Below are 12,839 nucleotides of genomic sequence, written 5' to 3' on the forward strand. Positions count from 1 at the left end.
CTTCGCTCTACAAAAACCCGCATCGAACCCGCCGCCCCGCTCTTACCCGCGGATAGTAAAATGTTAAACCATAACCCGCCCCTACGAGTACCCGCCCCACCCCTACCCACTCCTATAATTATTAAATCCAACAAATAAATAAAATTTTAAAAATTATATAACCATCATTTACATACATAACATAAATTAAAGTAAAAATTTAAATATAATATAATATTATTAATAATTTTACTAATTATTATACACATATATATATATATATATTATATATACCGGGGCGGGTTTAACCTAAACCCGATCCGACCCCGCCCCGCCCAAGAACCCGTCCCGTCAAATGGGTAGGGACGGGGTGGGTACCCGCGGGTTCGGATAGTGTTGCCACCCTTATGCAAAGCCACCACTTTTTTGAATTAGAAGGAACACATTATAATCAACTAAAAAATTCTTGTATTTTACTGCTTCTTAAAATAAAACGAAATTTTATTTAGGTTTTAATGGAATGATGAGTGGAATATCTTATACTTAATTGACAAAGATAAAAATTATAGTAGAAAAATAAAAAGATAATCCTACTAGTGATGATACAATCTTAAATATGAAAAACAGGAATTAGAATACTGAAATAGGAACTGGATAGGGGGTGAAACTCAACCACCTTAAACATAGTGGTCACTGCTCTCTTTAGAGGCTACTTTCTGATGCTTCTGCTCTTCTAATGCTCGCCCCTACTTCTCATATTCTTCAACCAACTTCTGTAGTATGCAAGATTGGTTCTTTTGCTCCTCTCTCAATCGGTCCATAGTGTATTGCAACTGTTCAACAGATGCTGCCAATTGAGTCCAATATTCAATTGGAATGATACTCTATTCTTGAGGCCGTTTAGGTATTTTCTTTTTAGGATGATCATCTAGCTGTTGAATCTTGTCCAGAGCTGGTCCCCTGGTGTACTCCACGCTCTCTTTAGTGATTGGACTGTCCACTATGATGCATGTGTCTCCGTCAATCAGGACTCCTTCCTCACCACACAAGCGATAGATAAGGTGTAAAAAAGCCAAAGGATTACATATTATCGTTTTCGTTTTTATTCTTAATATTCAAATAAAAGATAATTCATAATTATATAATAAATCTTCTAAAACTTCTTTTAGTTATTTTAAACCCGTCTAAACTTTTTCTTAAAAGCTTCTCCTTTATTTTCTTCACGATGATCAAAATAAAATTAGTAATAAATGTTACACAATGAATAAAATTTACATTTTTTAATTAATATTTATCTAATTTTAAATATTAAAAATTAAATTTTTAATTTTAAAATTTAAAATTTAAATTCTAATATTATAAAAATAACACATTAACTTAATGTTAGTTAATATTAATAAAAGAAATATCGGCTCTTAACAGTTCTAGAAAAAAAAAAGTCCTTACCAAATCTGAGATCAGATTAAAGCCGTATGGTAGCTCGATCAGATAGGGGCAGAATCCTGGCCTTTGTTAGTTGCTGCAGAATAATTGAGTTGGCTTAAATTACTCTTATTACCTGATTTCCAAATCACAGTGACAACCTTGGAATCAATATACATTAACATGCAAAATATCAATTAATCAATAACTTATATATATATATATATATATATATATATATATATATATATATATATATATATTTATGCAATTACCATCCGTGTCTTTTTCATTAATATTGACCAGACTTCAGTAAAATCAAATATTTTGTTAGTTAGAATCAAATGTTTTCATTTCCAGTGTGTGACTCAACATACTTCGTTAATACGTGTATATGTGAGATTCACTTCCTTATGACTATTGTTTTCCACACAACCTAACATTTTAGAAGGAAAGAATGTATGTTAGCCATTTGGGAAGAAACACTCGTGTCCATTAAAACTGCATGACTAAGCACAAATAACACACCATATCAAACAACCCAATTATATATATGGAGCGTGTCACTGTCAAATAATACAAATAATATTTTATAGAAAAGAAAACAGTGGTAATAATAATAACAATGTTCTCCTCTCCTGCTACTAAAACAATATAATAGCCTGTTATTTCTAATTAATAATTATTATTATTCTACTTTATTGGATTCTGTAATCTTAATTTGGATTAAAGTAGCTTGACTCATTGTCGATCAATTTTTTTAATACAAAAATATTAAGAGAATAAAATTTTTTATTAATATTAGCTACATTTTGAATTAAAATTTATTTTTATATTATTATGAGTTAAAATTTATAGTTTAGAATTTAAGATTTAGTATAAAAATATTTTTATTGATTAAATATTAATTAAAATTAATATATTTTATTAGTTACATAACTTCATCTTTTCTTCTTTTTCCGTATTAATATTCACTCAGCAAGTAAACTATCATAAGGGGCTCCATAGGGATACAAATGGCTAGCTAGAAATTAAATTAATAATAAAAACACTAACGAGATTAAATTAATACAATGGATTATGTATATAAATGGAACATCACTGTCATTTTTCTTGTATAAAATAACCTAGATATAGTTCGCCATTAATATAATATAAATTCCCAGCATGGAGCCCAAAAAACATGATTAGTCTACATATCTGATTAAGACGTTTCGCTTCGTTATCACCGTTGGTATTCATTAATTAACATAAGACAATTATGACTTTATTATTTGATTTGTATTTATTTAAGAAATAACGTTACTCGCACAGAGAGTTTATATATTCTGAAATGAACAAAACTTACGGCTGTGTTGAGGTCAAATATAAATCAATGAAATATTGAAATATGCAAAATCACACATGATTTCATATTGATCTTGCATGTAGAGTAGTATATATATATATATATATATATATATATATATATACACACACGCACACATGGAGACATATTAAATATCATCCGCGTATATGCTTTATATTTTTTTTCCTTTATTTGTCATCTAAAAATTCGGCACTACTCCTTAAATTATTAGTAGATAAAAAACATTTATTCTGTAATAATAATTTCATGAAATAGATGTAGCTAAAGGTAAAGATATGTGATTGAGAACTAATATAATTTGATGAAACTAAAATTGAACTATAAACTTTCAAAAATATATCAATTACGAGTAGTTTTGATCGTGAAGCTACTAAAAATAAAAGGTTATTAGTTTCCCAGTAAAGTCTATAAGATATGCTATTAAAGAAAGAAAAAATTAATATTGTATTACTAACAAAATTTATCATTTTTAATCAATATTTAACTAATTTTAAATACTAAATATTAAATTTTAAATTATAATTTTTAAATTCAAACTCTAATAGTATATAAATAAAGTATTGAGTCAAACTGTTGGTTAATATTAATAAAAATATTGTTTCTAATATTTAAAAAAAATAGAATAAAATAACAATTAAATCTTTAAAAATTTTCATCTCAGATGAATTAGTTTTTGAAGAAAAAAAGTATCAATTAAGTCTTTTACGATAACAAATAGTGGATATATATATCCTTCTCTCAATAAATAATGCGAAACAAAATAAAATTGCACATGTATTTTGTTATCTATAGTGGTCTCGTTATTACTACATGAGTATGGAAACAATATATTTTCGGATCGTCAACGAAATATTCATTACTTTTTTAGCTTTTATATATCGTTTATCAATTGCTCATTATTTAACATGAATCTTACTAAAATAAGTAAAATTTCATTCCAAAAATTATTATCAATATAATAATCATTTATAAATAAACACGTTACAGTTAACTATATTGTTATTAAGTTTTATTATGTAATAAATTGATATAAAAAATATAACATATCCATTATTTATTTTTATAAAAGATTAAATTAATATTTTCTTTTTAAAAATTAATTAATCCAAAATTAAAATTTTTTAAGTCGTAATTATCAATTTACTGAAAAGTACTACTTATGTAAAGTTAAAACTTAAAAGTTCATGTCAACATCGGTCTATACAACAAGTAGTTTTAACTTTCCTCACTTTTAACTATTAAAATATTGGAAAGTTATCCCATGTGCCAGTTGAAAAGTGCGGAACATGAAATTCAGCATACGATTAAGTAGCCCGGTTGAATTTTATTTGTTAGTGAAAAACAAAAAGTTGAATATAACCTTGAAAATGAATATGAAATGACATTAATGACCAGCTATAAATGCACAAAAGGTGTGTGGCTTCTTAAAGAGTGTTGGTAAAGCAATTTTAGGAGTTTGGACCCTAATCCTTTTTGTGCCCAGTAACACAATTTTTTGAATACTTGTCTAATTTTAAAATTTTCTATTAAATTCTCTTTAATTTCTATTTAATTCTCTCTATTTTTTAATATAATATTGTATAAAAAAATTACATTACTTTTGGTTTATTTGTTAAATTTAAAAATATGAAAACACATACATTTGTCGAACTGAATTTATTTTTTTATAAACTTTTTTTTCATTGATTTATTTATAATTTTTCATCATCATTACTATTATTCTATCACTGCCATTATCTATTGTTATTATAATTGTTACTATAATTATTGTTGTGGTCGTCATTATTGTTATTACTATTGGTTAATCATGAACAAATTCTATTTAATTAATTAATTAATCAATAAAAATAATAATTGTGAACAATTTTTCTTTTAATTCTTTTGTATATGCAATCTTTATTTAATTTGAAAAAAATAAATATTATTTAAATTATAATTATTTTCATAATTTTTTTAGGTAATCATCTTATAATAAATATATATATTAAGAATATGTTTAATTATTCTGTTAGTCTGTGTAGTTTTATTAAATTTGTAATTATATTTATATATATTTTTTTCAATCACGTTCTTACACTACTTTTAACTTTATAATTAAGTCTTTTTGTGTCAAAAATATTAAAATCAACGAAATATTTTTTCTAAAAAATTTTTGGTCAAAGTTCTAATTAAATTTTTAATTGTAGGTATATTCAATTTGTATAAAAATATTTCATTAACTCTAACATTCTTATACTGGAAAGGATTGAATTACAAAATGTAAAATAATATAAAAATTCAATTAAAAGAAGAAAATTTAGTAACCTAATTATAAATTTGATAAAATTATAAGGACTAATAAAATAATTAAATCTTAAGAATATAGTTGAATCAAATTTCAACTCTTTTTTATATATAATTAGACTCTTAAATATGAACTCTATCAAAGATTTTTTTTGTAAATTAAAAGTTTTTTTCTTATTTTTCTGTAAAAAAGAATTAGCAGTGAATTTTTTTACTTTCAAATACTTTTATTATGTGCTCTTTAAAACTAGTTATTTAATTTCGAAAAATATTTTTTTTGTTGTCTTTTTGTATTATAGTCATAACATATTGTAACACATACATTTAGTTTAGTTTTATAATAGTATCTCTGATGTTTTAAATATATTTTAGTTTTATCTTTAACAGTTATTTTAGTTATATCTCTAAAAATATTAATATCATATAACATGACAAATTGAACTATTAGTAATACCTGAGTTTAGTACTGCTATATGTAAGTGGCAAATTAGCATAACATTATGAGGTTATTAATTTGCCATTAACTATTGGTTATTACAATCAATTTTTATAAAATTAGTTGTGTGATTCTTATTATGAGTAATCACTACTAGAAAATTAGTTATTACAGACGGATATTTCCGACGGATTTTATCCCACGGAAATACAGACGGAATTTCAGAGGGATTTTTTGTCGGAAAACAAAAAAAATGAATTAGCATAAATTACAAACGGAAAACAAAATCCGTCGATAATTCCGTCGGTAAAATTAATTTTTTTTCGTGGGAAATGGTTACAGACGGATTTTCCGTCTGTAATTAAATAGACAAAATGCTTCATTTTATTAAATTATTACAGACGGAAAATCCGTCTGTAATTTAAAATTTTTCGTCGGAAAATTTTAATTTAAACCTAATTTCATCCCAAGCCTATCGAACTCCTTTCACGCACACAAAACCATATTTCTTCTTTTTCTTCCTTCATTCTCTCTTTCTCTCTCTTCTTTCACACCCTAGAACCCTAACTAACCACAATTTCTCTCAGAAATGGTGTTTCACCATTGCAGAAAACTCTTGCCAGAAATCTGAGTCCCTCTGCCACGTGGAGCAGAATTGTTCTTCAAACTGTGATGATTGCCTCAAAATCTGCATCACCAACCCCCAATACTACTATTATTCCCAACCACCGCCACCGCCACCGCCATCGCCACCGATTCCTCCTCTCCCCATAGACGATACATCAGACCATGGAAAAAGCCACTCGCTCTCGCCCTACTTGGTCCTTGCTCTCTCCGTTATCGGAGCTGCTTTCTTCGTTGTTATTTGCTATGCAATCTTCGCGAGGATCTTCAGAAGGAGGAGAAGATCCTTATCGCCACCGTTGAATCTTCGAACACAGGATAATTCGCGTGATGATTTCTTCGTTGATGAGGAGCACGGTCCTGTGATGGACCACCCGATCTGGTACATCCGTAACCCTATCGAGCTCTGTTAGCTACAATTCTTCTATTCCATCCATACACTCTTTCAACAAGGTTTTTGCTTTTCTTAATTTACTTCTGTATTTATCTTGGTCTTGCTTGTTTAGGTTTATTAGGACTTATTCTTTTTTCTCATTTGTTCTTTTGTGTGTATGAACTACTTTGCAGATTGATTGTTTTGTATATAGCTTCTGCTTTCGTTTTATTGGTTCCATAGAGCTTCAAATTGGAAGGAGGCTTTACCTCCAGGGATTAAGGGATTCTGAGTCATGGATGTGATGTCGGAAGCTCTTCGAGCTTGTCAAAAAACTTCCATGAGATGGATTCATCATCTGAAGATGAGGATCAGGGAACTCATGAATGTGGTTCTGGCAGTTCCAAAGATACAATTCCTCTTCCTGGGCGGCTGTGGAGAAGCTTACTATTGCAGGTAAGGTTGTAGTTGTTTGAAATGATGTAGGGTGTATAATGCTTTTGTTTTGTAATTTTTCCTACTTGGGAATAGAAGTAAATAAGTGCTGTGAAAGTCCTATGAAAATGTTTGTAAATAATGTATGTTAACTTGAGTTCTAAAACAACAGTACAATGAGAAAGCTACACAATACCACTATTTCTATCTTCGGCTGGAGATTATGAAAAAATCAACCCATGCTCCGGTTCTTGCAAATTATTCTTTCTGGATTGTGCTTTGGAATAATCTGTTTTGATGATGTTGTCAATGCCTGTAGCACATCAGGTGCAGAGGCTGACTGGGAATCTTCGCATTCTTTACTCTACACTGGCGAGAGGTCTGATCCCGCTCATAGGGAGGCACTTCTTAAATTCAATAAACATGCTAATGGTAAGATTCTTTCTGTTTGGAAATCAATGATTTTTAACAATCTAAATTTCTTCAGAATATATTAGTTTCTTTATGTTCCTGTTTATTTACCATAAGTGAAGTAGAAGTTTCATAAGTGAAGCTAACTACATTGAATTCTCTGGTGTCAAGGCAAGTGATTTCAATGAACCATCTATACACCTGAACTTGTCATTATGATTTTGTTATTATTTTGCTATGTTTGCTAGTGTTTCTAATTCTTTATGCTATTTAGAAGCTTGTTTATAACTTGAATATAGTGATATACTGATGTTAGCTGAATGGAATAGATGCACATTTACCTAAAATGTTGTTCACAGTGCACAAATAACTTGAGAATTGGTCATGTCAATTATATTGGTGGAACTATTTAAACATTTTTATCTAGTGGCCATGTCAATTAAAATTGGGACTGTTGATTTCAGGGATGATATAGTGATATGGGCAAGGAAAAAGACTGGTTCGTCTGTTATTAGGATAAATTCGAAAAAGAAGGCAGAGAAATTTCTGACAAAGTATCATACATTTGTTATTGGTCGGTTTGACAAATTTGAGGTAAGAAACACTTGGAAAACTCATTGTTAGTGTTTCCACTTTTCTGGGCTGTGCTAATTTTTGTGTGCAAATATATCAGGGACATGAATATGACGAATTCGTGAGAGCTGCAAAGTTGGATAATGAACCTGAAATATACACTGCATATGGTGAGTCGGCAATTGTTTCAATCCTTATGTTCAATGAGTTTAGGTTTGGTCAATGGCAGTTTTAAATTTTGGTTGGTTTTGACTTTGAAGTTTCAATCTTTCCCCTGTTTCTGGATTTTGATCTCTGCCTCCAAAGGAGAAGAAAAGGTGAGTTTCTCTTCATTTTTTCATTTTGCTTCTGAGTTTCTAACTCAATTTTGTTTCAGTAGAATTTAATTTCTTGAATCATATGACAATAAAATTTGCTTTTTGAGCATATATATTACTTGTTTGAAAATTCATAAACTGATTTTGTAGAATTGAATTTATGTGTGGAACTCAGCAATTAGAATCTTGATTTATGTATTCCACAAGTATGCTTCATGGAAAAATTACGGGGTCAAAACTCGGAATTTGAGTTCAGGTGCGGCTTCTTGTTTCCTTTACGGTTTGGATATATAGCAAGTTGAGCTTTTCGTAGATGGAGCGCTTCAAAAGTTGTTTTTACAGATAGTTATAGCCAAATGACAAAAGCTTTTTACAAAATTTTCTCTAATGCTACTTTTTCATGCTTTTTTAACAGCGTTGCTTCCACTATCTGTAGTGTTTTAATGGATTATTTGATGGTTTAATCCCTTAATTAGGATCTGAATTGTGTGACTGTCCACTTCAATTCAGTTCTCTTCTTTGAAAAGGTGTTCCTTTTGGGCTAATAAGAACAATTTCTAATTGACATTAGTTGCATAGAATGAATCTTAATTAATATTTTATCTATATATTTTGAAGATAATTCTATTTTCTACCTTGCGTGTCTTATTCATATAACTTATACTATACTTCATTAATTGCTATAGTATTATTTGTACATCTGAATTGAATTAGGAATTATATATTGCTACAACATATTTCACTTACAAAACATACAATTCATGCACTAAGTTGATTCATAATTCATATGCATGACACTTCTCTATGCTAATTAACATCAGTATATATGCAGTGCACATGCAATATATGTATCTATAGCGAGTATACATACATATCTATATATATATATATATATATATATATCTTTAATCATGAGATTGTGCTTATTTCTGAAGTACTGACACCTTTGCAGAGCATACTCTTTCGATATAATACCATTGTTTATATTAATGTATATTTGAGTTTGATTTTTCATTTGCTTAATACTTACAATAATATTTATTCTTCAATTTTTTTTATCTTTTTTATTTCTTCCTGAGATATTTAGACTGCAAATTTAAATTTTATTTTCTTGCAATGATATAAACCTTTTGATGAAACTCATTTTCAGATAAAAGCATCGCAACATGAACTTGTATAGAGGGTTGCTTTATTTAAAGGGACCAAGACCAACACTAAGGTTGTAGTGGTATGTTTCTAACATACAATTCTGAGCTTCATTTATTTTTGTACCTTAGAAAATGTTACATGTTAGAAAAAGGTGGAGATGAAGAATGGAATAGGTATGGGGAGACTGAAGGAAGATTTTTCTTCCTGATTTAGGATTAGAAATAGGTGGTGATATGAACCTAGCCGCTGGCATTCAGGTGGCATAATTGGCTCTTAAGCATTGGCAAAATAAGAAGCAGCAGCAAAGGATTATTGTCTTTGCTGGAAGGTACAAAAAATTGTCCCTTTCTGAAATATGTAATTCATTTGTTTGTAGCTATTTTCTCATCTAATTATCTCATTTCATGGTTTCTAAAGTCCTGTCAAGCATGAGAAGAAAGTATTGGAGATGATTGGAAGAAAGTTAAAAAAGAATAATGTTGCACTTGACATTGTCAATTTCGGCGAGGAAGATGAGGGGAAGACAGAGAAGCTGGAAGCACTCCTTGCAGCTGTAAACAATAATGATACCAGCCACATTGTTCATGTTCCAACTGGTACAAATGCTCTTTCTGATGTGCTTATAAGGTTTGTGAATTCAATTCATCTTATTTTATTTCTGTTTCTTACTTTTTAATAAGGATTCCCAGTTGATCCAGGACTTCTTTGATATACATGTGAGTTAAGGAATTTGTTTATTATCTGCTCGGCTTCTATCCAATTCTGTTCTGTTTTCTTCCAATCTGATTGAAGTTTGGGGCTTTGGACTCTTGTGCTTTTTCTTTTAATCCTTTCCCCAATTATTTACTAGCTCACCAAATAGACATTGGCTCGTCCTTCATATATTTTCTTTGCCAAACCCAAGTAGCAAAAATGGCATGCTTTAGATGGCTCTCGTGAAATATTTGTCATACTTATTCTGTCATCCTATTTTTTTTGTGTTAGAGGATTCATTGTTGCTCCGACTCTTTTTTAATTCTTTCCTGTAGTACAATAACAAATTTGATTTCTCTATTGAGAAGTAATTTTGTAACCTTGTTTTGTGGCAGCACACCTATTTTTACTGGCAATGGTGAAGGTGGAAGTGGATTTGCAGCTGCTGCAGCAGCAGCTGCAGCTGGTGGTGTATCTGGATTTGAGTTCGGTGTGGATCCAAACTTGGACCCCGAGCTAGCTCTTGCTTTAAGAGTTTCAATGGAAGAAGAGAGAGCCAGGCAGGAAGCAACTACAAAAAAAGCTGCAGAAGAAGCTTCTAAACAAGAGAAGGGTGGTGAGCAGCAAGCCAACTCACAAGATGCAACAATGACTGAGCGTGCTAGTGCATCAGCTTCAGAAGCTGAGACAAAGACAAATGATATGATGGTTGGTGCTATTTGTTCTTTTAGGCAGATTTATTTTTCTATTTCTTCCCCCCATAGGCAGAAGAATTCATGCACATATGGCTGATGGATGCTGATTCATGTCCATTTTTTGAGAAAGAATTCAGTTAATCTTTCTGTAATATATGTAAAATTGTGTAAAATTTAGTATGTTTGAACAATATATTGAGGATTATAGTTGATAATATACTTTGTTTATGTTTTGAATTATATTAACTTGCTTGTTTATAATAATTTTTTTTAGCTTTATAATACGATGAATTTGTTTATTTTTTGTAATATTATAAATATTTGAACAAATTAGATAAAAATTTATATTAAATTTATATTTATTTTGTATGAAAACAAGTTTATTTTGTAATTGGAAAAATAAAAAAAATATTTTACTTTACTGACGGATTTACAGACGGATTTTCTGTCTGTAATTAGAACGTGGGATAATTTTCCAAAGTTCAAATTACAGACGAAAAATTTGTCGGAAAATCCGTCTGTAATTACAGACGGAAAATCCGTCGGAAAATCCGTCTGTAATTACAGACGAAAAATCCGTCTGAAAATCTGTCTGTAATTACAGACGGAAAATCCGTCGAAAAATTCGTCTGTAATTACCGACGGAAAATCCGTCGGAAAGTTCATCGTCTTGGGGAAATGGATGGAGAATTTACAGAGGGAAAATCCGTCGGTAACTGGTAAAAATCCGTCGGTAATTTTCCGACGGAAAAAAATCCGTCGGTAAATAATTTCCGACGAGGCTTTTACAGAGGGACAAAATCCGTCGGTAATTTCGTCGGTAACCAAAAATCCGTCTGTAATATAGACCAAATCTGTCTGTAAATCTGTCTGTATTAAGCCATTTTCTAGTTGTGAATACAAAGCAAAAAAATACAAAATTAAAAGAAGAAAAAGGTGCTTTCAATTATATTAAGTATAAAATAGACATAGATTTCATATTTAATTAAATTAGAATTAAAAAAATACAAATATGTGATCTTTTTATTTTAATTAGCAATTGAGGTATATATATATATTCACTCATAATCTCATATAATGGGTACTTATTACTCTCTTTTTTTTTATGAAATATGATAGTCATGAAATTTATACGATAATACAAATGAATTGATAGTATAATATTTAAATCCTAACTATTATTGCATAATCCATGACTTGTTCTATTCATTTTTTTTATGATAGTTATATTCTATCCTATCTATGTAACCATGAATAATTTATATAATAATTTTGGTAAATAAAAAATCAATAATTTTGTGATAATAAATAATATTACATACATCATTGACTAAACTAACTGTATTTAATCAAATTTGTTGTTTTTAAATCATAAATTAATTAAAAAAATACCATTCATAAATGTTAAAATTTAAAAATATGATTGATTATGCAATCATATTGATGATATCAAATTAAACTTTTAGATATATTCATTAGTCATAAAAAAAAGAACCCCTATTATACTTAATTTAAAATATTTTATTTCTTATAAAGTCTATCGATTTTACTCTATTTTTGATTAATATTCAAAATTCCTACTAAAATAACTTTTTAGGTTTTACAAAATATAACATACATAATTTTGATTATAAACAAAATTAAAAACTTACCATTATTTTCTATCAAATTTTAAATGAATGTTTAAGCTCATTATAAATTAAACATATTTGTAAGTTAAAAATATTATGTGCATATAAAAAATTAAATATTAAGATAATTACAATGTATTAAAGTAATACATAGGAACGGAGTTATGTTATATTTTGAAAAAAAAAAAACTAAAAATTAATTTTATAAAAAAAGAGTTAAATAAAAATTTATAATTTGTTAAAAAAATTATGAGGGAGCGTTGTCCCTTTTACTTTATACATGATTTTGTCTATGTTTATATATATTAATTTACATATTTTTAATTAAATAATTAACTATTAAAATAATTAAACTTAACATAATAGAATAATCAAATAATAAATAAATAATTTAACTATTTTATAGTATTATAATAAAAAATTTTATGAAAATTAAATGATATTTTTAT

General features: G+C 28.6%; 1 protein-coding gene and 1 long non-coding RNA gene across 12 annotated transcripts; one reads left to right on the forward strand and one right to left on the reverse strand.

Annotated features, from left to right (window-relative positions):
• Positions 1–514: 514 nt before the first annotated feature.
• LOC140174986 (uncharacterized) lies at positions 515–1,901 on the reverse strand. Its single transcript, XR_011865154.1, has 3 exons — positions 1,677–1,901; positions 1,426–1,537; positions 515–1,012 (listed from the first exon to the last, which is right to left on the reverse strand). It is a non-coding gene; the product is annotated as an uncharacterized lncRNA (long non-coding RNA).
• A 4,063-nt stretch (positions 1,902–5,964) lies between these two features.
• Positions 5,965–10,999, forward strand: LOC112711170 (26S proteasome non-ATPase regulatory subunit 4 homolog). 11 transcript variants are annotated; one of them, XM_072203156.1, is made up of 10 exons: positions 5,965–6,566; positions 6,681–6,942; positions 7,241–7,353; positions 7,797–7,926; positions 8,006–8,075; positions 8,166–8,222; positions 8,373–8,478; positions 9,373–9,699; positions 9,789–9,998; positions 10,460–10,999. In XM_072203156.1, exons 9-10 carry the CDS (start codon positions 9,820–9,822, stop codon positions 10,854–10,856), a joined length of 576 nt encoding a protein of 191 aa, XP_072059257.1. In that variant the 5' UTR covers positions 5,965–6,566; positions 6,681–6,942; positions 7,241–7,353; positions 7,797–7,926; positions 8,006–8,075; positions 8,166–8,222; positions 8,373–8,478; positions 9,373–9,699; positions 9,789–9,819; the 3' UTR covers positions 10,857–10,999. The 11 variants fall into 11 exon arrangements, with proteins under 11 accessions (XP_072059257.1, XP_072059259.1, XP_072059264.1 ...); XM_072203158.1 differs by having other exon boundaries at positions 8,398–8,478; XM_072203163.1 differs by lacking the exon at positions 8,373–8,478 and having other exon boundaries at positions 9,373–9,450; positions 9,585–9,699.
• The last annotated feature ends 1,840 nt before the right edge of the window (positions 11,000–12,839 follow it).

Source organism: Arachis hypogaea, chromosome 9, assembly GCF_003086295.3.
Source record: "Arachis hypogaea cultivar Tifrunner chromosome 9, arahy.Tifrunner.gnm2.J5K5, whole genome shotgun sequence".
Taxonomy (NCBI): Eukaryota; Viridiplantae; Streptophyta; class Magnoliopsida; order Fabales; family Fabaceae; genus Arachis; species Arachis hypogaea.

Excerpts from the sequence above, each read along its gene's own strand:
- LOC112711170 (XM_025763775.3), top strand. The coding sequence starts at position 9,820 with ATGATTGGAAGAAAGTTAAAAAAGAATAATGTTGCACTTGACATTGTC. Across the intron at positions 9,999-10,459 it reads CTTTCTGATGTGCTTATAAG|CACACCTATTTTTACTGGCA; the intron begins GTTTGTGAATTC and ends GTTTTGTGGCAG.